The 23397-nt window shown below is 38.4% G+C and overlaps 1 protein-coding gene across 3 annotated transcripts in view; it reads left to right on the plus strand.

Annotated features, from left to right (window-relative positions):
• The window catches only part of PTBP3 (polypyrimidine tract binding protein 3), a 53682-nt gene that overhangs the window by 21677 nt on the left and 8608 nt on the right, over positions 1-23397 (plus strand). For 2 of the 3 annotated variants that reach the window (XM_050912672.1, XM_050912671.1), the window contains 6 exons: positions 4885-4960; positions 8958-9127; positions 10025-10171; positions 14885-15037; positions 17878-17988; positions 21043-21217. In XM_050912672.1, coding sequence (XP_050768629.1) covers positions 4936-4960; positions 8958-9127; positions 10025-10171; positions 14885-15037; positions 17878-17988; positions 21043-21217 — 781 coding nt within the window. In that variant the 5' untranslated portion in view covers positions 4885-4935. Of the gene's footprint in view, positions 1-3248; positions 3434-4884; positions 4961-8957; positions 9128-10024; positions 10172-14884; positions 15038-17877; positions 17989-21042; positions 21218-23397 lie in introns of all 3 variants that reach the window. The other variant, XM_050912670.1, reaches the window with a different exon arrangement.

Consider the following 23397-nt stretch of genomic DNA (forward strand, 5'->3'; position numbering starts at 1 on the left):
TGCAGCAGGTAGATGCCCGAAGGAGGCTGTGACCCTGTGGGAAGCCCACGCTGGAGCAGGCTCCTGGCAGGACCTGTGGACTCATGGAGAGAGGAGCCCACGCTGGAGCAGGTTTGCTGGCAGGACTTGTGACCCCACGGGGGACCCACGCTGGAGCAGTCTGTTCCTGAAGGACTGCACCCCGTGGATGGGACCCATGCTGGAGCAGTTCATGATGAACTGCAGCCCGTGGGAAGGGCTCATGTTGGAGAAGTTCGTGGAGGACTGTCTCCTGTGCGAGGGACCCCACACTGGAGCAGGGGAAGAGTGTGAGGAGCCTTCCCCCTGAGGAGGAAGGAGTGGCAGAGACGACATGTGATGAACTGACCCAAACCCCTGTTCCCTGTCCCCCTGTGCCGCTCAGGGGGGGAGGAGGTAGAGAAAATCCAGGAGTAAAGTTAAGCCTGGGAAGAAGGGAGGGGTGGGGGGAAGGTGTTTTTAAGACTTGGTTTTATTTCTCATTATCCTGCTCTGATTTGACTAGTGATAAATTAAATTATTTTTTTTCCCCAAGTTGAGTCTGTTTTGCCCGTGACGTGATCTCTCTGTCCTTATCTTTACCCATGAGCCTTTCATTGTATTTTCTCTCCCCTGTCCAGTTGAGGAGGGGGAGTGATAGAGCGGCTTTGGTGGGCACCTGGCACCCAGCCAGGCTCAACCCACCACACTGTCTCATCTCGGACAGTCGTGCTGTGAAAACTGAAGCAGTAGTGGTGGCATAAGGGCAGTGTAAGCTGACATCCCTTCTGACAGAAATGCATGTCAAGTGTCTATAAACTGCAGGCAAGGAAGGATGTCAAGGTAGTTTTGTAGGCAGGATTTGGCTGCTCTGACTGTTTCTGAGCTGGACTTAAACAGTGAATAACTAAGAAGTAGCCAACTGAAAGCTTGTATACAGAGAGAGACTAGGGGCATGCTAGGGCTCTCTAGCCTCTGTAGAAAGATTCAGTAAGAATTTTGTAACACACTACCTAGGCCACACTAACTTGTTGCATGGACTTTTTCAGCACTCGAGGCCTTGCCAACCCTTTTACCAGAGCAGTGTGTAGTAGATGTTTGTCACCACATTAAATGCTTCATGTTACAAAGTTTTTCAAAAATACCTCTTTCAGCTTTATCTGGGAAAGAAGGAGATTGAACAAATGGGCTTCACGAACTTGAATTCTGACATTTCTTTGTGGATTCTGTATGAATAGGGGTGGGAAGACACTGATGAAGTAAATGTCATGTCCTTTACTAATCCAGAATATCCCCAACAATGCACATTGTAATTCAACTTGCAGGAGAACTGTCATGGTGTCAATTTATCTTTGCATTCTTCTAGAACATTTTTGCATTGGGTTTGTTTTTGCTTTCAATCAATGACTGAGAAGGTTTATCAGTTATACTGCTGCATAAATGATGAGATGCTGAAAAGCATCTTTATAGTGTTCTTGTACTTCAGAAATAGCTTGGTCATCCACCTGCAAAAACAGTGGAGTTCCTAGCAGTTCTCTTATACCACATCCTTCCAGGAGGCATGTTACAATAAATAAATATGCTGTAGTTGTATGAGTAGGTATGTAACCTAGTATTGGTATCAAAAGTTATAAATTGGAATACTGTTTCAGTGGAGCATTCAAATAATAACAAAAAGTATAATAAAAATCTTGTGGTTGTAAGAAACTAAGTTTTGTAATAAGGGCTCTAGACTTAGCATGACTGTGGCAGGCCAATTATTTTATGATGTCTTGATTTAATGTTTTATTGGGTTTTTTTTAACATAAACACAGTTAAAAGTACGTTCATTTAAAAATCCTCCTTGCGTCAAATTGAAGATATGAAGACAGTTATACATTTGTAATGATGATGGTTCCTTGTATTGTAAGAGGCTCAAAGCCTTGCTAGTCTTTTATTAGACCAAGAAAAACAGTTGACTACATGATGAGCTTGGGGTTTAAAAAGGCTTTCATTGTGTTTTGGCTGCTATATTACCAGGTTAATGGTTGTCAGTGGAAAGGTAAAATCTAGGGAGGTGTCTTAGGAGATGGTGATTGAATGATATATCAGTGTAGGTGCAGGCACGTGTCATGACGGAAGGTTGTAATTTTGTGGTATCATTTTTCCCCTGTTGAAGCTGGTTTAGTCCCCCATTCTGGAGCAGTTCATTTTGTGCTGTTTTTGAAGCAGTAAGCTACAACTTCAGTTGTATGGATACAGGGCAGTTCTATAGAGAGTTGTAATACAGATCACTGTAGCCATCCGAATTGTGTTTCTCTGTGTGTGTGTCTTTTTAACCTGGCATTGCTTCACTGGTTTACAGCACAGTCCCACAAGCAATATTATTACTGGATGAAACTGTAGTGATGGGGTGGCCTAGAAAGGATGGATACTTCTTGAGAAGTTTACATATATTTTCTTTTGGAATATACTAGAACTTGTTCTGAGAAAGCTGAGTTATCTTTCAGATTGTGGTTGATTTATAGACTTTCTGTATTATCTGTGATAGTAAGTTCTGGTGTTTGCAATTTGTTTTTAAGATCTATCTGCTCATCAAGGAGTTCTGTTGTAAACCCTCACAGTTAGTTAACATTTTCTGTGGTATCCTCTAAGAATTTTGCCTGGAAATCAGTATCAAATTTATCAGTTGCATTTTCATGTGCCAGACCTACAAAGTATCTAATGCTGTAAGTTATTGATGCAAGCAGTAAAATTTAAGTTGAAAACAAATGTTTTTTGTTGTAAATTATAAATTCCATGAAATATGTATGTCTAATAGTTCATAAGTTACAGATTTTCCTTGTTTGTAGACTAATACTTAGACAACTTATACTAATTTGTAAAAATCTTGCCATTACACATTTTCCTAACTTCTTCAAAAACTGTAAGTACACAGCTTGTCAAAATAGTAGATTCTGGTTTCTGCACTAAGGTGCTTATTTGAATCCTGTGTTGAATCAACTAAGACAACTTCTAAAAATGGAAGAGGTTGGAAAATTATTGTTTGTCTGAAAAAGTCTGTTGTGGTTTTTTTTATATCAGTGCATATAAAAGTAAATATGAAATTGTAAGAATACATGTTAAGTCCTTGAAATTAACTTATCTGTCAAAATAATAATAGATGGTTTTGGGGCCAGGGTTTATAATGAAACCACAAAATGTATCAAGTTGCTCAAAAAAGGCACCTGCTGCCAGAGTCGGATGTGCTAAAACACCAAGTTTTTTCACAGCCTTCTTGAAAAATGCAGAGATTTCTTCTGTTGAATAAGTGCTAAGTTAAAAACAAGATGAAACCCCCCCAACTGGAGTTACAGCAGTGTCGTGATTTAACCCCAGCCAGCAACTAAGCATCATGCAGCCGCTCCCTCACTCCTCCCTGCTCCCAGTGGGATGGGGAGGACAATCGGGAAAAAAGGTAAAACTCGTGGGTTGAGATATGAATGGTTTAATAACTAAAGTAAAATACAGTACTAACAACAATAATAATGAAATGTAATAATAATAATAATTGTAATGGAATATAACAAAAAAAGGAAAAAAAAGAAAAGAAAAAAAAAACCCCAAACCTCAAGGGGAAAAAAACATGGTCACAGCCTTCTGTTGTGAAAGACCTTCCCAACACTAGGAGAGCAGCAGGAACACATGGTTAATTGCAAGGATGAAAAGAACCAAACTGCTCCTTTAAGCACAGACAGCTTATAAACCAGTCCTCTATGAGCGGTCCTTCCACAGCCAATACAAGCCAGCATGATGGCTTGCTGCTGCCAAAAGGATGCTTTCTTAGTCCCGTCTCCTCTTCAAGTATCCCTACCCCTTTCTTCACACTGGATCCTGGCACTTTTCAACCCCTCTTTCAGCTGATAACTAACCTAACTCAGCATAGAGTGCTGGCAGGTTGGAGGATTGAGTCATCTCATGGAAAATCTCTTGGGCACCAGAGCTGGTGCAAGATAAACAGCTTGTGACCATGAGCAGGTGGGAATAGTGGGGCAAGGGCAATGGGAACCTCTCCTTCCACCAAAGTGGTGAGGAGCTATTTGGATCAGCTTATTCCGTCTTGTAGAACCACTCCCTTAGTCTCAACTTTTTCATGAAAATGCTTTTATGAAAGAGTGTGGTGAAAGTTTCAGGAACCTTAACTGCCTTTCAGAGGTGTTGTGGTACCTTGTTTCTTGTTGGCGTTTTGAAACTGATGTTTGGCTGGCATACTAGAGCAGTCTTAAAGAGTAAACAGACTTAACTGGCAGCTAGGCGCTGATTTTTGAATGAAGAACCTGTAGTGCTCAAACTTGTCTCTTAGTAGTTAGAGCCTCAAATTGTCAGTACTCTTAAAGCATACACTTTGATTTTCAGTATTTTTTCTAAATATATATGATCCACCATCAAATTTTTAGGACAAGGATTAGGTTTAAAAAAAAGTGCTGTAGATATATTTAAATATGTCTTGAATTAGTTTTGCTCAAGGTCCACTGTGTCCAGTCACAAATGCTGACCTTATCTGTGTGGCTGTGTGTTTGCTCATATCTGGAAGCAATGCTGTATTGCGGACCCAGAGCCTGCAGCCAGCTCATTACTTTTCATAAGCATTTGTTATTCTTGATCTTTTAAAATGTAAACTGTAGTAGGATAAATAATAAGCTAAGTAAGAAGTGTAACACAGCTGAACTTGCTAATATCTTGAGACAGAAGGAAAAGTTGTGTGGTTGGCATTTTTTTTCCTGAAAAATAAGTTCACAGCAATAGTGGATAATGTGTATAGAAAGGGGGTGTTCTTGGGAAGAATAAATTACAGGAGTTTTTGTGCTTTTATATCAAGCTCTTTCTCTGTAACAGCTTTTACTAGTAATCTTGTCTTTTATTTTTTAGCGTGGACCTGACGAGCTTCTTTCTTCTGGTGTCAGTAACAGGCCTTTTACCATGAACAATTCTACTCAAGCTACAGGTATACATAAAAAAAATTTTTATCACAGTTCTTCTTCAACAGGGTGTGTTTTCTCTGTAAATTTTTTTTTTATTATTATTATTCTTTATTGTCACCTTGAGCAGTCTCACCAAGCCTGAACGGTAATCTGGCTCCAACAGTAGAGCCACTGGAGTCTGTCCAATTCAATGACAGTACTGAGGAGCTCCAAAACTGATCAGTTGAAATGGGCAAAAAAAAATCTTATTTCAATAATCATGATCAAGCAAGTAGCCTTCTGTACAGATACTCAAGTGCCTACTCAATTTTCCTGTAGTTGTGCATTTGAAAGGAATTTTTTTGAAGTATTTCAAGGCTGTCAGGATAACAGAGACAGAAGATGAATATCCTGTATTGGTCTCAGTTTGGTGGTATGTAGGGCATATTATGTGGATTCGTGATAAAGAGTTAAGCTGATTCCCTTGGGTGTTCTTGTTCCTGCTTTCTACCGTACTTCCAGAACTTCTTGAGCAGCAGCAGCAGCACAGACAGTCCTGTGATTTGTTTTCAGATGTTTTCCTGCCAGTTATTGTCCCCAGACAATCTCTCCCTGGGTTGAGATAAATGGTAGTGTTTTTGCAAGGGAAGCAGTAGAAAAAAAATTTATTTTTTTTTTCTTGATCAGATGTTTTCTTGATCTGGTTCACTACATATCTGCACATATTATTCTTCAGCAGAATGCATTTTTTGGGAGACGGTGGGGAATTGGATAGACCGATGCAGGGTAAGGAAACTGGGTCTATTTAAGCAATGTGATGGCTCAGTGTGAAACCACAGCCACATGTTTCTTCAAACATGTTAAACTAGTACTGCCATCCAAAGAAGTTTATGCTCTGCCCCACTCCATGTGCTGAGAAAGATGCAGTAAGTGTATTTGGCTACCTGTAGTTTTAGATCAGACAAAAAGTTGAAAGTGAGAGAAAGCTGGGACTGCTTCCTTTGGAGGTACTTTCAGCTTAGGTAGGCTTGAAGTATTAATGGCCCATGGCTGCATAAGTTAACTTTAAGTAAAGTAAATTAACTAACTCATGACATAGACAACTGCCTGTCAGCAGTGGTTTCCAAATAGTTGATTTTATAATGGGGCAAGGGACAGAGCAGATGACCTCTTGATAAGCATCTAAGACTTACTTGCTATATATCTGATAGGGAATAAGGGGAAGGAAGAGTCTGAGGAGCAAACCTGAAGATTTTTCTTTTTGATTTCTTTGACTGGCACATGTCAGATTCATACTTGTGCTAATCAATTCAGTGTGACATTCAGAGACTTCTGATTGGCTTGAAATAGCATTAGCTTATAACTGAGTAATTTAATAGCTGAAATATATTTCAGGCCTGTGTAGATGGTATTTTTGTGAGAAGAAACCAGCTGGCAAGGAATATAAATTTGTATTGAGTTCAAGTGGCTTTTATTAATTACCAGTGCAACATTGATCCTTCATAGTGACATCCAGGGTGTCTAAATGACATTAAACTTTAAAATAAGATAGATTTGTTTGTCTCCTAATAAATCCAAAACCCCTCTAATTCTCATTTATAACTCTATACTTCATTTTGGGTTTATAAAATCTCTGTAGGGATGCATCTCTCTACCTAATACAACTGCTGCACCTACAGTGGTTTTTTTGTCTGGTGAGTCACATATCTAAAATATGTTTTGGGTTTCTTGATCTGAGGCTACTCACTTGGGAAATATATTTGTACCAGTCGTGAATCATGATTGTGAGGAACTTCCCTTTGTAGCACCAGGCCTCAAATTTCACTTTGTTCATAAGGCTTCTCTTATCTTTGTCTGCCTGAAAGCATTTTTTGCTTTAACCCAACTGAGTGTAAAATTCCGAAGAGGTGATCGCCTTGGGCATGCTTTAAAGAACTGTTGAATCGATTTTGAAATTTAGATGCCAGAAAAAACACATGATTATCACTTTGCATCAAAATTAGTATCAAACAATAGCTGGAGAAAGAAGCATGGTTTAAAAAATGCTGACATCTTTATACTTGGGATGGAATGAGTGCTAGCTTTTATTGCTGATTTAGCAACTTAGCTAAAGTTCCACAAAACTTAATATAATTACAACAAGAAAAGAAGCACTTTAATAGCATTTTTAGGCTAGGTGTGGTCACTGTTCAGAAGCCAGGTCAACTAGAGATAACATATGCTTGCTGATGGGTAGATAGTGAAGTAAAGGATGCACACTGTATGTCCATGGGCTGAAACTGTTCTGGTAAGTATTGTCCTTTTTGGCTGAATGCCTGACCTGAAAACTCCTGTAACACTCAGTAAAGGTGTAGAGGGAAAATGCTGTGCTTGCCACTTAGCTCCATCTCATCACCTCTGATAATGAGTCAGAACCCAGAAGGTATTGCTTCTGCAAGAGTTTCTCATCTTAAACTAAAGGCAAAATTCCTGTTAGGTTTCATTTCCTGCTTTTTTTAGTCAAGCAGTCCTTGACTTAGTAAAGTCAAGGACATCTTGTCCATTTTGAACCTGAAAAGCAGATTTAACAAAATAGGATGAGTTGTTAGGCTTTAATAGTAATATATCCTGTTGTGTCTCAGTACTGGTATGTGTTTAATATGTTTCTGTTTGTCTTAAAGTCTCATCCCTAACAAGTGTGCCACATGTTCAATTTTTTCAGAATGCACGCAAAGCACATGATGCCTTTTAAAATTTCTTGATGGAAAAATCAATGCATAACAGACTTTTCTGTTTTGCAAGTGGGGGAATTAGTTAACTTGGCTTATGAGTGTGCCATGGTTGGGGCTTAGATCATCTAACTTGGAGTTTTACAGACTTCCACTAGTAAAAAAACCCTCTGTAAAGATCCTTATACAGAATGACTTATATGAACCACTTCTCAGCCTTAGACTGTACTCAAAACTTACAACAAAATCTGAAATTACTTACTAAGCTCAGACAGATATTTTTTCCTAATCTTTTGTGATTCTCCTTGGAAGGCTAAATGCAACATATGAGTTGTTAAGGCTGGAGTGAATCTGTTTGTGGCACATATATGAAAAAAGAAAGCTGTTTCTTCCTTTAACTTAAGTGGTATGCAGTTAGACTTCAATACAGTTTCCATCAAATATGCTGTCTGTCCTCTCAGTTTAGGATATTTTTTTCATTAAGTCTCATAAGCCTCTGTAGCTTGCTTTAGGAGAGTCTCTTACTGGGATCTGTAGTTTGGCTAATGAATTTCATTTTTACTACTTTAAGTTATTACTCCATAGTGATAGCCTCTAAAACAATGTGCCTGTTCCAGATGTGGTGTTCTTCTTAAAAGTGCTCTCAAGGACTTGGAGTCATCTCCTTGAAATGTAACCATTGGTCACTTACCTGTTACAGGATCCAAATAGGCATATGTTAGAAAAAAATGCCAGTTTGCCAAAGTGGAAGACTTTAGAATCTGTATGGATTTCATGCCTCACTGCTGTCTATCCTTTTCAGAGACTTTTTAAAACTTACAATCACATGGGACAGCAGGCTTTCTTTAATAAAATTTAAAAAATTATTTGAGGTAGCAACTGAATCTAATTAAGAAACGTACTATGCTGGAAGATAAGTTAGTAATAAAAAAAATGAATTTATTACCTCCCAATTACTACTTGCCCCTCTTCTGTGTAATTAACATTTTGTAAATATGTTACATGGGCATTTGGGAAGAAGTTATTGGCCCCTCTGTCTGTAAGACTTAAAAAAAAAAAAAGACCATGAGAAAACAAACAAACAAACAAACCCAAATCAAAGCAAAACAAACACACCACACACTCCCCTTGCAGTGGAGATTTGGAACAGCTGAAGGGGTCTTAAACTGTCCTTTGGTGACATATGAACTGTCCTTTCTTAGGATTCAAAGAGCTATAGAAAAGTCAATGTCAGTGCCGAGACAGCAGTTTATCTCTTTTAGGTTTTGGTATCTATACTGTGCAATAAGCTTGTCTTGTTTGCTTGTCCATCCCTGTCCCTAAAATATTTTAGATAATGGGAATGACAAGAAGAAATTTAAAGGAGACAGATCGCCATGTTCCCCTTCACGTGTCCTTCATCTCCGTCGAATTCCAAGTGATGTTACTGAAGCAGAAGTCATTTCATTAGGCCTACCTTTTGGGAAAGTAACCAACCTCTTGATGCTAAAAGGAAAAAGTCAGGTATGTAATTTTCAGTGTTTCAATTATAAGAGCAAGGCTGAAGATGTGGTTCATGTTATGACCCTCTTGGTATTGCATTTGGCTGAAATGATTGCAACAGTGTCTAAATATTTCATCGATAGCTCAAGATTTTCATATTTTCAAATATGAAAGGATGTCTTGATATTTATTTTAAGTTTTTAATATACTTTTGGATTAAATAATGATCTAGTAACTTGTTAATAATATTGCTAAACATTATATTCACCTTATGTAAGAATATATAGATGATAAAGAACTACATTGTCACTACTGATGTCGACATATGTCTTGAAATAACCTGCCTGATTAAATAATTAACATGCATGTTAATTTTTTAATGTGAAATAAATTGCTTAGGTTTTTTTTAATCCTTTTAGATGTGACGGGGTAGTTCACATCACGAATAAACACTGAAATCCTACAAATAATAGGCATTCATTCAAAAATTGTCTAGAGCACTGAGCTAGGTTAATATAATGCACAAACTGATAGATGTTTAGTGTCCTATTCTGACTTTTTCAATCAGTATGTGTATCTGCTACCTAAGTAATAGTCCTTGGATTCAGGAATCTAATAAATTCATTAGCAGTGTGGTATTTTTAGCAGCATTGCTTCCCGTATGTCATACTTATTCCACCTCTTCTTTAATAACTTATTGTACTTACAATGTAAAACCTTTTAAGAAAACCCACAAATCAAATCAAATATCCCCATAAACATGCACACACAAATGCATTTTAATGCTGAGCAAATCAGCACTGTACTTTCACATGATCTTTTTCTAGTGAGAGTGGAACTGGGAATAAATGGTGCTTTGATGCTTTGCTCTCTCTTGTAAACAAAACAACACTGAAAACTGCTATGTATTGGTTGCAGGCATTTTTGGAAATGGCTTCTGAAGAAGCTGCTGTTACTATGGTGAACTACTATACTCCTGCTACACCTCACCTCCGCAGTCAGCCTGTTTATATTCAGTATTCCAATCACAGAGAACTTAAGACTGACAATCTACCTAATCAGGCTGTAAGTATAATATTTCCATTTAACAGGATAGAATTGCACGAGTTGCATACTGGTTTTGGCTAGGATAGAATTAATTTTCTTCATAGTAGCTTGTGACGCTTACATAGCATCAGGGCCTTTGCTGCTTCTCACATTGCCCTGCCAGCGTGAGTGCACAAGAAGTTGGGAGGGGACACAGCTGGAACAGGTGACCCCAACTGACCAAAGGGATATCCCACACCATATGAAATTGTGCTCGGCAATGAAAGCTGGGGGAAGAAGGAGGAAGGTGGGATGTTTGGAGTTACGGCGTTTTTCTTCCCAAGTAACTGTTAAGCATGATGAAGCCCTGCTTTCCTGGAAATGGCCAAACACCTGCCTGCCAATGGGAAGTAGTACAGTATTTCCTTATTTTGCCTTGCTTGCACATGCAGCTTTTGCCTTACATATTGAACTGTCTCTATCTCAACCCATGAGTTTTCTCACTTTTACCCTTCCAATTCTCTCCCCCATCCTGCTGGGGGGAAGTGACCAAGCAGCTGTGTGGCACTTAGCTGCCTACCAGGGTTAAACCACAACATTGGTAAATAAACAGACTACTTTCCACTACAGCAATAGTCAAATTCTGATAGGTATTATTTCTGTCTGTTGTTATCTAAGCAGTAACTTCTTTCAGACAGGGACTTCTCAATATCTGTAAAATTACTGTGGAGGAGCTCAAGCTCAAGAATGGTTCATCCTGATGAGCAGAAAATCCAGTGAAGGTGGCAGGAGGACTGCTTGGATGAACAAGGAGCTCCTGACTGAACTGAAACTTAAAAAAAGAGGCACAGAAAAGGTAGAATTACAGATAGGTGACCCAGGAGGAATATAAAGCATTATCTGAACATGCAGCGATGTTAGGAAAGCCAAAGACCACATGGAGTTGGCTCTGGTGAGGGATGTGAACAGCAACAAGAATGGCTCCTCAAAGCATATCAGCAGCAGAAGGAAGGTTTAGGGAGTATGTGGGCCTGCTGCTGAATGGGGCAGGGGCCCTGGTGACAAAGGACGTGGAAAAGGCTGAAGTACTGGATGCCTTCTCCTCAGTCTTTAGTGGTTAAGATTTGCCTTTGGGAATACCAATCAACTGAGAACAGTGGGGAAGTCTTGATGAAGGAGGTAGAGAAGAATCTCATTAGGGAACATTTAAACAAAGTGGATAAACAAAAGTCTGTGGCCCTAATGAGATGCACTTGTGAGTGCTGAGGGAGCTGGCTGATGTCATTGCAAGGCCACTCTTACAATCTTGGAAAGGTCATGGCAATTGGAGGAGGTTCCTGAGGACTAGAAGAAAGCAAATCTCTCTCCTATCTTAAAGAAGGACAAGAAGGAGGATCCAGGGAACAACTGGCTGATCAGCCTTACCTCGGTCCCTGGGAAGGTAATGGAGCAACTAATCCTGGAAACCATTTCCAAACAATCTGAGGACAAGAAGGTGGTTGGGAAAAGTCAGCATGGGTTTTGAAAAGGAAGTAATGCCTGACCAATGTGATAGCCTCCTACAGTAAGATGACTGGTTTGGTGGATGAGACGAGAGCAGTGGATGTTGTTTATCTTGACTTTGGTAAGACTTTCAACACTGTTTCCCATAACATTCCAATAGACAAACTGATTAAATACAGTCTAGATAAGTAGACTGTGAAGTCATCTGAAAGGCTAAAATGGTTGTGACCCGTGGCATGAAGTCCAGCTGGGGGCCAGTCGCTAGTGGAGTACCCTAGGGGTTGATACTGTGTCCAGTACTGTTTAACATTTTCATTAATGTCCTGGATGATGGGATGGGGAACATCCTCAGCAAGTTTGCTGACAACACAGAACTGGGAGGAATAGTTGACACCCCAGATGGTTGTGCTGCCATTCAGAGGGACCTTGAAAAGCTGGAGAAACGGACTGACAGGAGGAACCTCATTAAATTCGACAAAGGGAAATGCCAACTCCTGCACCTGAGGAGGAGTAACCCCAGGTACCATTGTACACTGGGGCCAACTAGCTAGAAAGCAGCTTGGCAGAGAAGGACCTGGGGGTCCTGGTGGACAACACACATGCTCTTGCAGCAAAGAAGGCCAGCAGCCTTCTGGACTGCAGAAGGCAGTGTTGCTGGCAGATTGAGGCTGGTGACCTTCCCCTCTACTCAACACTGATGAGACACATCTGCAATGCTGCGTCCAGTCCTGGGCTCCTCAGGACAGGAGAGACATGGACATAGTGGAGGAAATCCAGCAAAAGGCCATGAAGATGGTTAAGGGACTGGAGCATCTGTCATATAAGGAGAGCCAGAGAGAGCTGGGACTGTTCAGCCTGAAGAAGAGAAGTCTTGGGGGTATCTTACCAATGTCTGCAAACACGTGTTGAGCGGGAAGTAAAGAAGGTGGAGACAGACTCTTTTCAGTGGTGCCCAGTGACAGGACAGGAGGCAAGGCATAAATTCAAATACAGAAAAATCCACTTAAACCTAAGAAAGAACTTTTTTACTGTGAGAGTGGTCAAACATTGGAATGGGTTGCTCTGAGAGGTTGTGGAGTCCCCATCCTCAGATACGTTAAAAACCTGACTGGAAACAGTCCTAAGCAGCCTGCTGTATGTGACCCTGCTGTTTTATTCTACGCTACTTAGAAATACTTGCTTACAATATCTTTTGAAAGAACTTTTGCCATTCCTAAGTTTTAACATTAGGTAACAGCTCTCAATAGCTTCAGAATATGAAGTAAATATCATGTCTGCTCTGGTAAATCTTCTCACTGAATAATTAGTCCTGGTTTTTTTTCCCCTGTTACTGTGTCCATAATATAGTAGCAGGAATACCACAAAAACATACCACTTCAATTTTCTGTGTTTGTGCTTTCTTAAAGTTAATTGCTAATCATGAGTCTGTAGATGCTATCTGAAGAACACATGGAAAAGCAAACCCAGCTGATACATGATGAACAATTTTTCTGCCCGAAAAGCAGCTCTTTTGAAGCTTTTTACTTTATCAGATATGGACGTTATTGTTAGGGGTCATGTAACCTACTTTTGTAAGATTTGTGTTGCTGGCACTGTTCCAAGGCCTTGCCAAACTCAGGAATAGAAAATCATCATCTTTGAGTTGTTCAAGTTTATTCTTAATAGTGTTACCTTTTTTAATGTTGACTGTTTATTCTAAGAAGAACCCTAGATTCAATAAAATGGATATTTTCACTGATAAAACATCAGTTTTATGTGTAACTTCATGCCAAACACTAGAATTAATTTCCTGCTTGTATTTTTGAAGTACTAAAAGTTGATTTCTTAAGAATATGAACTGAATATTGCAGATGACTGATTTAAATCTTATCTCTAAACAAGGAAATACTCTTTGCACAACAAGATCAAGTATACGAACTATCATTGTAGTTGAAATCTGTTTGGATTTTTGGGTTCCTGCATGAATTGCAATTGACCTGCCATTTAGATACATAGATTATAAAATACGATGTGTGTATCACTATTTTGTTTTCTGTAAGAATATTGCAAGTAGTGATTGGGGCAAAAATCAGTGCTCATTTTTAATTTGTACTGACACAAAAATCACTGGAATCTTGCAAGCTTGTCAATCTGATAAATGTTATTTGTCTCTTTCCTCATCCAACATTGCTGGATTGGTTTTCATCTGCAAAAACAAATAAACAAAATAACAAGATTTTTTTTAAGGATGTGGTATATGTAACAGCCTCAGGAAAACTATACTCATATTTGCAAATAAGACTCTTTGTATCCATTTTTCAGAGTATTTTCAACTCAGTGCAGGACACTTGCTTTCTCCTTCTATAAAAACAACATTGTCTACTTTAAAAAAAATTTTTGGCACTTATGACTCTTACATTTGAGTTTTATTTAAATTTTAGAGACCCTAGCAGAGCGGCTGAACACTCGGCTACTGACTTAGCATCTAGGCTTAGGCCAGAAGTACAGATTATTTTGCAGGGTTACATGTTTCTGAAACTGGGTAACATCTTTACCGTGTGCCATGTTTCGTCCATCTTCCAAGGAAACAGTGTTACTGAGACATGACTTCAAGTCACAACACTACATTTGGAAAGGAACATCTCTCCGTAGTGCTCTCAGAGGTAGTCTGGAGAACTTTTTGAGGAAAGCCCATCAAAAAAAAGCATAGAGAATTCCAAAGTCCCAGTGAGGCAGTTTGAGGAGTGAGATTTAAAGGTGGTTTTTGTGGTTGATAGCTTGGCTCAGAAAAAAGAGCAGAGTAGGCACCTTTAAGCTTATCCCCAGCAAAACTTAGTTCCTGAAGAGAATGAAATCCTAATAAACCGGAGCAAATAGTTTTTGGTACACTGACGGGTTGTTAGTCTGTTACGATATTGTCATCATATTCATTTGCTGGAAAATTTCTAGAATGACAAAAGCTTACTGAATCAAAGCAAAATTGTTTCTATATGGCATTAGAAAGTAGTAACAGTTTAACTAAGAAAGGAAGTCATAATTCTGTGAAAGTATGATCTGATTTCTCTTAGGGGAGGAGGAAGGGAAGGAAGCAGTATGATTTACCTATTAACGTGGGATTTGAATCAATAATCAGATAAAGGGAATACATTTTTTAAAAGTTGCATTTTAAATGCATTTTACATGCTTTTCTTTGTAAGAGAACTTTGTTTAGATATGAATAATTTGTATGTGTGTAAGTTAATTGTGGTCTCTGCTGTATCATGATTTCAGAGAGCCCAAGCTGCATTGCAAGCTGTGAATACTATGCAGTCTGAAAGCCTGGCTATTGCTGCTGAAGGTGGGCTCCTTCCAGGTCAAGGTTCTGTTCTTCGAATCATTGTTGAAAATCTTTTCTACCCTGTCACTTTAGAAGTGCTGTATCAGGTAATGAGGATTGCTAAAAAAATTTTTAAAATCTGTTCCAGTGTTGCCATTGTAAATCCATTAACTTTTTTTTTTAAGTACCTGTGGATCCTTAATCATTTGAATGAGGACTGTCACTTTAAAATGATTTGTTGCAATTTCGGGATCTAGGCTTGGATCAGTTTTGCACAAAAAAATCAAAGTAAACAGAGCTTCTGTACTCAGCTTTTCATGTTATCTTTCATTTCTTTCAGTTCCTTGATTTCTGTGGAAGCAGCAACAAATTCAGGTGTTATTTCTAATTTATACCCACCTGATGAGCTAGTGAAATACTGATTGTTATGAACTTGTGGACCAACATTTTAGCACTCTATGTACTGAGTAACTTTTGTAGTTTGGATTGTATTTTAGGGTTTTATATTCACTTTTATAATTTGATGCAAGTGATGTAATATATAAGTATAGTTGCTTGGACTAATATTTTTGATTGTTCATTAACTGTTAGAATGCCATTTACTTTACCTCTGAAAGCCTGGAATAGTGGTGAGCTATAGCTATGAAAGACATTACCATAACTCCTGCTAGGGGTTGTGCTATGCTGTTGAGAATTGTAAGTTTAAAAACAATAATGTTATGAGATTACTTCTTTGTGGCTGAAGGATTTGTCGCTACTTTTTTCAGATATTGCAAAGGGTTTCATACTTGAAGCTTTTGTAATTACTAGTAAATTTGTGCAATAAAAAACATGCCCCAAATACGAATTTCTTCAATTAATGCAATTTAAAATAATTGGGATGTTTTTACAAGAACCTGTAGTCCTGGAAGAAAATTGTTGCTGCTCTACTAGCATCTCAAACAACAGTTGATTGTTACCAACACTATATTTTTCCTCTTACCTCTTAATATTTCCTCTTTCCCTGTATCTCCCCTCCATGATACTGATTAACTAGTATACTAGTTGTCACTTTGATGTAACAGTTTGCCTGATCTAAACATTTGTTTATATCCATGAGTATTGTTCACCCATTATTTAGCTCATGCAAATTCTATGTCAACTCTTTAGGATTATTAGTGCATTGAGAATAACCTGAGAACAAGCTTCTGTGGTTATGGGAGCTGTAATAGTTTAATAGTGCAACAGCAATTCCTGGATCTAATCTTCTGTGGGTTTTTATTTGGTTTTTTGTTTTTTACTAAGCAGGCAGTGGAAGAGGAGATTCATGTTAATTTACTTTAATTTGATTAATATTTACTTCAGTGCAGCAGACCTATATTTTCAGTCTTTGAATTGCCCAATGACCCTAACTCAACTACTTTTGCAGTAGGTCTAGAAAATCAAGGAATATTTGAAAAGGGAGGTTATTTGGAGTTCTTAACAGGGGACAAGCTCCTCTAATTAAAGCAGCACTTTGTGCCTGATAGCTACAATGTAACATTACTTTGTAAGTGTGGTAAGGTTAATGGAAATGAAAATTTTCACTGATAAGTATAGCATCATATGGAACACTAGTAGGCAAGCTGTTATCCAGAACTTCGATTGTATTTTTTAAGTTATAACTGCTTGTCAAGAAACTAACACTTTTTTTACCACAATTCACCTTAAAATATTTATTATAAGAAACAGAATATTCAGTGTTATCTTTGCAGAAACAAAATTGATATATACCATGGGTTTTAGGTTTAAAACCAAACAGGAATACATTGAACTTCACTATCTCAAAAAGGTCTATTTAGTCTTGTGGATAAACATGGAAAAGCATGTGTTCAGAAGCTGTGTTTAGACCTTTCTTAAGGGGAAGTGCTTTATGAACAGCAAATCAATGGCTAATTTTAAATTGCTGTGAAAAAGGTTTCTGTTCTGTCTTCTACCACAAAACGATGACTGCAGCATAAAAACCTTGTTTCTGAGAGATTGAAAAACTGGGCACAAAGGGGTTAGGACGGTATGTCTTGCATCCATGATTCTAAGCCTAATAGGCTGGCAAGAGATGCTTGTCCTTAACTCTGGCCTTTCTTTCCATTCCAGGCTTAATACTTGTCTGGGGGGTTCTGCTTTCCTGACTTTGCATCGATTCTAACAGTCTGTTCTAAAACTGTTAGTACTTCCCAAACTCACCTTTCCTCTTCCACTGTTATTTTGGACGTAGTTTTTCTGCACTTGCATAATATGTCCTAACTATACTTTTGTCCTCATTCTTTGTGGCTTTGGTTTTTTATAGACACCTTCATGTAGTACACACTCTCATTTTGAATGTATATATATTTAATTTCAGCCTTTTAAAATTTTTCTGCAATGCTTGCGTTTGCAATAAATCAAATACCATTCAATTGTACATTAGAGAGGTAGGTCCCAAACTAGGTCTTTGTCTTGCTTCTTTCCTTCTTTGTCTTCTAGTTTGGGTAGTGGGTCAGTGTAATAAATAGTTGATGTGCCTACAAATTAAAGATGTACCTTTGGTCACCAAATTTGCAGAATTTGTTTGAAGTACAGAATGTAAAGGTGGATACCTTAAAAGGCAGTTTGCAGTTCCTATCTCAACTGACTTGTGAAAGTCCATTTCTCAAACTTCAACTTTGATTATCCACAATTTCTCTGCAGACATTGGACAAATGCCTGTTTGGGGTGGCCTTCCCTGCTCTTAGTTGAACAGTCATTGCTAAATCTTTATGGAAATTTTCTCCTTCTTCCCCATCTTTTGTAGCTTCTTTTTCAAATTTTTTTTTTAACCTGAAACAAAATTCTGAGTTCACTCCATTTCTGTTCAGCTCTCACAAAAGAAATAATTTTCAGAAATTTATATGAAGTATTAAGTGCATGAATTATTCATTGTTTCTGAAAGTCCATGTTTTTTCCTTCTCAGATTTTCTCTAAATTTGGATCTGTCTTGAAGATTATCACCTTCACCAAGAACAATCAATTCCAAGCTTTGCTCCAGTATGCTGATCCAGTGAATGCATATTATGCCAAAATGGTAAGTGTAGTGTATTCAGCTTGATTTTTTTGGTTGTTGTGGTTCCCCCCCCCCCCCCCCCCCCCCCCCCCCCCCCAGGTAAATGGGGAACATTAGGGATAGCTTGATCATCAACTTTATGACTTCTCATCATTCTAACACTCTTGTTGCACATTAATAACTTTGACATCCCTCATTAGTTAAAAGAATAGCACTTTATCATCAACTGCAAACATAAATTTATAGCACACACCCCAAGACCTGAATGAGACTACCAAAACAAAAATCAGAGCTGTCAGTAGTGATGAGTGATGGTAACTGTAGTTGACCAAAAAGTCTTTTGCCATTCAAACTAAATGGAATATTTTCAGTGAGGTTCAATAGTACAAGTAGTGTAGTTAAATGCCCAGAGGTTAAATGCATGTTACATGTTTTACTTGTTTGAATTTCAGTGAGAAATTTACCTTAATGAATGTTTTCACCTTAAACTTCTTAATTTCAAATGACCTGTACCCTGATTTTTAAAATGAACGTTCTCAGAAATGAAGAAAAGCTCACCCACTTTAGGTGTATTTTCTGTGGTGGGTTAACCTTGGCTGGCTGCTAGACACCCACCAAGCTGCTCTCACTCCCCATCCTCAGCAGGACGGGGGAGAAAATAAGATGAACAAGCTCATGGGTCGAGATAAGGACAGGGAGATTGCTCACCAATTACTGTCACAGGCATAACGGACTCGACTTAGGGAAGATTGATTTAATTTATTGCCAATTAAAAATAGAGTAGGATAGTAAGGAACAAAAACAAAAGTAAAAACACCTTCCCCACACCCTTGTTCCTTCTTCCTGGGCTCAACTTCACTCCCAACCCTTCCACCTCCTCCCCCTGAGCGGCACAGGGGGACAGGGAATGGGGGTTGCAAGTCTTTTTATAACACTTTGTCTCTGCCACTCCTTCCTCCTCACACTGTTCCCCTGCTCCAGCATGGGTACTCCCCATGGGATACAGTCCTTCACAAACTACTCCAACGTGGGTCCTTCCCATGGACTGCAGTGTGGATATCTGCTCCACTGTGGACCTCCATGGGCTGCAGGGGGACAACTTGCATCACCATGGTCTTCTCCAGGGGAATCTCTGCTCCGGTGCCTGGACCACCTCCTCCTCCCTCTCCTTCTCTGACCTTGGTGTCTGCAGGGTTTTTTCTCTCACATTTTTCTCACTCCTTTCTCTCCCAGCTGTTGCACAGTGGTTTTTACCCTTTCTTAAACATGTTATCACAGAGGCGCCACCAGTGTTCTGACTGGCTCCGCTTTGGGCAGCAGTGGATCTGTTTTGGAGCCAGCTGGAACTCGCTCTGTCCAGCATGGGGCAGCCCCTGGTCCCTTCCCACAGAGGGATAGCAGCCCCCCCCTACCAAAACCTTCCCACGTAAACGCAATACATTTTTTTTTTAAAACAGCTTTTAGAATTAATTTCCTTATAATAGGTAAAAAATTTAATTTCTAGAAAATATTGTTTATTTCCTCCGTGGGGAGTAGTTTGATAATTAAATATTGAGAGCTGAGACCTCAAAGATTTTTACAGAAGGGACAGCAGTGTTACAAATCATCACGTTGTAATACTTGAACTGTGAAGTAAAAATAAAAAAGACAGAAAATAAAATACTTCACTTACTTGAAACTAAGCCTGAGACACTTTGTATTTCTCTTTAACCTATGTTGTCACCTCAATATTAGTAAATAAATAAAATCAATTTGAAAGTTCCCATAGAAGGTATATAGAAGAATAGATTCTGCTAGGTGTTAAGTGGTATTTAGCAGTCATTTTTTTTTTAAAAATTACCAAAAGACTAGAGTGAATGGAACTTTTACCTTACTTTTGTTATTGAAGTCGACTTTATTCTCAGCTTCAAAATAAATGGCACAGAATATTTATCTATTGCTACTTGCACTTTAGTCCAGTAAGTAAATTCACTATGTGTTTTAGAGATTAAGTATATATTGGAAATTAGTAAAGGTAGTTGGGATTATAGCCTGTTTGTTAGCAATAGCATCTTTTCTCAAGGAACAGTATTAATAATAAATTATACCTTATTAAAGATTTCACAGAAATTGTAATTTCAGTCTAGATTACATTAAATAATTATAACAAACCAGTATCTTTTGAGTGTTTTTTTCCCCCTTCATCCATCATGATTCTTTTATGACTGGTATAGGCAGAAAATACTACTTCAGTGGTCTTTCTGAGCATACCTGCTCTTGAAAAGATGGATTTTATAGAATCATTTAGGTTGGAAGAGACTGTTAAGATCATTGAGTCCAACTATAAACCTAACACTGCCAAGACCACCACTAAACCATGTCCCTAAGTGCCACATCTACGTCTTCTAAATACCTCCAGGGATGGTGACTCAACCACTTCCCTGGGCAGCCTGTTCCAATGCTTGATAACGCTTTCGGTCAAGAAATTTTTCCTAACACCCAATCTAAACCTCCCCTGGTGCAACTTGAGGGCATTTCGTCTTGTCCTATCGCTTGTTACTTGGGAGAAGAGAGTGACCCCCACCTCGCTACAACCTTCTTTCAGGTAGTTGTAGAGAGCAATAAGGTCTCCGTTCAGCCTCCTTTTCTCCAGGCTAAACAACCCCAGTTCCCTCAGCTGCTCCTCACAGGACTTGTGCTCTAGACCCTTCACCAGCTTATGTAAGGGACAGTTCCATACAATAAAAATCTCCAAATTAGTATCGCTACTAGCATCTGATATTGTGTGTTGAGTGGGAGACTAGTAAGATTAGAAGCACAGCTAGAAGGACAAGTCATGCTTAAAGCTATGTTTTGTCCATTGCCACAAGGCGACGTAATACTTATTAATTAGTGGACTACACTAGTACTCTACAGAGGATGTTTAGGTAAGGATAGTGGCAGTATAATTGTCTACTTGATGTTTAAAAGCAGCACCTTAAAAACAGAAGACAAATTTCTGTTTGGATACAATTGCAGGGTGAAAATAAAATAAACTTACAGTGGTGGCTGCCACTGTGGTTTTTTGTCTCTGAAAACATAATTATTTTTCTTCAGGCTCTGGATGGCCAAAGTATCTACACTGCATGCTGCACTCTGCGTATTGATTTCTCCAAGTTAACTAGCCTTAAGGTAAAGTACAACAATGACAAAAGTAGAGATTTCACTCGCCTTGACCTTCCTTCTGGTGATGGCCAACCACCCCTGGAGCCACCCATAGCTGCTGGATTTGGTAAGAAACCTTCACTTTTAGTGATAAATACACAATGAGATCATTATGCTTTTTATGTGGCATTTATGCTCTGGCTTCATATCAGGTTCATAGAAGGGTACATTTTGCGTACATTCCTGTTTGTTAGGTCCAGTAAAGTTTGTATGGAAAGCAGAAAGCCCTACTCAAGATAAATGAATATCTGAAACTATAACATGACAAATGCTCTTGGGCAAATTTAAAGTGTTGTCAAAAAGCTACATTTGTAAAATGCTATGAAATGATATCCTTGGTACAGGTAGTATAATAAATGTTGCATATCAGAACGGTCAACGGCAGTCATCCAAAATTGACACTGGTTGCCTAAAGCTTCTTGAAAATAAGTGTTTTAAGGGTGTTAGCTCTTATTTGTTGATATTTTAGGATAACTGCCTGCTGTAACAAACAAAACCATAAGAAACTTAGAAATGCGATGCTTATTTATATATGTTTTGTAGTCACCTTCTAAAAGATAAAATTTTAGATTTAGAAGTCACTTCCATGGCATAGAGGAGACAGTGTCTCCTTGAAGCCACACTGGAGAAGCCTTTTTGGCGTAAGTAGCTCAGGCATGCTCATTTAATCAACTTTGGTAATAATGCAAATCACCAAACAGATTAATCTGATGACCTGGCAGAAGTGCTCACAATGCAATTTGAGTGATTTTAGCTATTTTTCTTTCTCTCTAATGACAACCATTAGCAATAATACTCAGCTAAGAGCTGTCTCAGCTGTTGAATAGGTATCTAAGTGCCATCCAGTTGGTTAGAACAGTAGCAAAGACTGGGGAAAAATTCCCTTTTTTCTTTTAGTTTTCTGTGATATCTAGGGCAGATACTGGGTTTGTTTTGGTTTTTTGGATAGTTGGCTTTGGTAGCTTAGATTAGAGTAAGAAAGTGAGATGCACTCACTATTTTCTTCATTGTTTTTGCTGGTTGCCTTAAAGGTAGGCCTTGGATCTTTATGTAATGTACAACCATCTTTATAATTTTTTTGAGGATTTGCCACGCAGCATCATGGAAACATGCTTTTATAGATCTGATATGTTCTGATTAATTAGACTTACACAATTTGAAATGTCAATGAAAGGGGAAAGTATAATTAGAGTAGATTAAGGACAAACTTGCTTGTAGGCCAGAGATAACATTGTACACGTGCTTTTGGAGGATAACACATGAACGTTTCTCCATTTCTTTCCCCCTCTTCCAAGCTTGTCATTGCTAGCAATCTCATTTTCAGTCTGAACATTTACTGCAATAGTAAGAACAGCAGAAGTGCTGGTGTAAAGAAGAGTCTGATGTCTGTATCAAAATTTGTTTGTAGTGCAGTCACAGTGAAGCAGCTGCATATAGATATTTTGCTTTTAAAAAAATAGCTGGAGACTGGGAGAAGCATGCTTCTAGCCTTTCTGTCAGTGGTAACAACATGCATGTGTTGCCATAGGTATGTTCTGATAGTCCTCAGTTGTGTAACATAAGGAAAAGTTGTTGGGAGTCATGTCAGCACTTATACTTGCTATGTTATTACTAGTGGATGTAGTTTTGATGGAGAATTACAAGATAAAGCAGGTAACTGTCAGAATAATACATCTGTTTTTTCTGTAGACTTGAAGTTATCTTAATAGCAAAACTAAACTGCTCTTGAAACTTGTTTTTTTTCTCTTTTTTTTTTCTTTTGTTTTGTTTTTGGTGGAAAATATACTGCACTATAAACAAGCAGATTTTGTGAATGTTTTGCATTTAAAGAGTTCCCTCACCCAATGAGCATAAGCAGAGATACATGAATTAGCTTGCTTTAAAAGCTAGCTGCTAGCCATGAAGCAAATTATTTTACACATAAAAAATGCAACAAAGAATTCCAGATCTTTCTGCATTAGCTCTGTTTGACAATTTTTACATGCCTGATTTTGGTATCAGTGAGCAACATGCTGGTCTTATTTGGCAGAATAAAAGCGCTTTATCTATTTCTTCATTAATGTTTCTGTTACCATTCCTGGATTGTGAATAAGTGATTAATACCTATATTGCCAGAACTTGTCGGTGTAATGCACCAGTCCATGTATTTCAAGAACATAATGACTTGCTTTGGTGTGATAAATATATTCAGTTGATTGCATGAAAGACACTTTGTTGCTACAGATAAGAGGAGGTGTAATGTGATGC

The sequence above is a fragment of the Gymnogyps californianus genome, chromosome Z (assembly GCF_018139145.2).
Source record: "Gymnogyps californianus isolate 813 chromosome Z, ASM1813914v2, whole genome shotgun sequence".
NCBI classification, from domain to species: domain Eukaryota; kingdom Metazoa; phylum Chordata; class Aves; order Accipitriformes; family Cathartidae; genus Gymnogyps; species Gymnogyps californianus.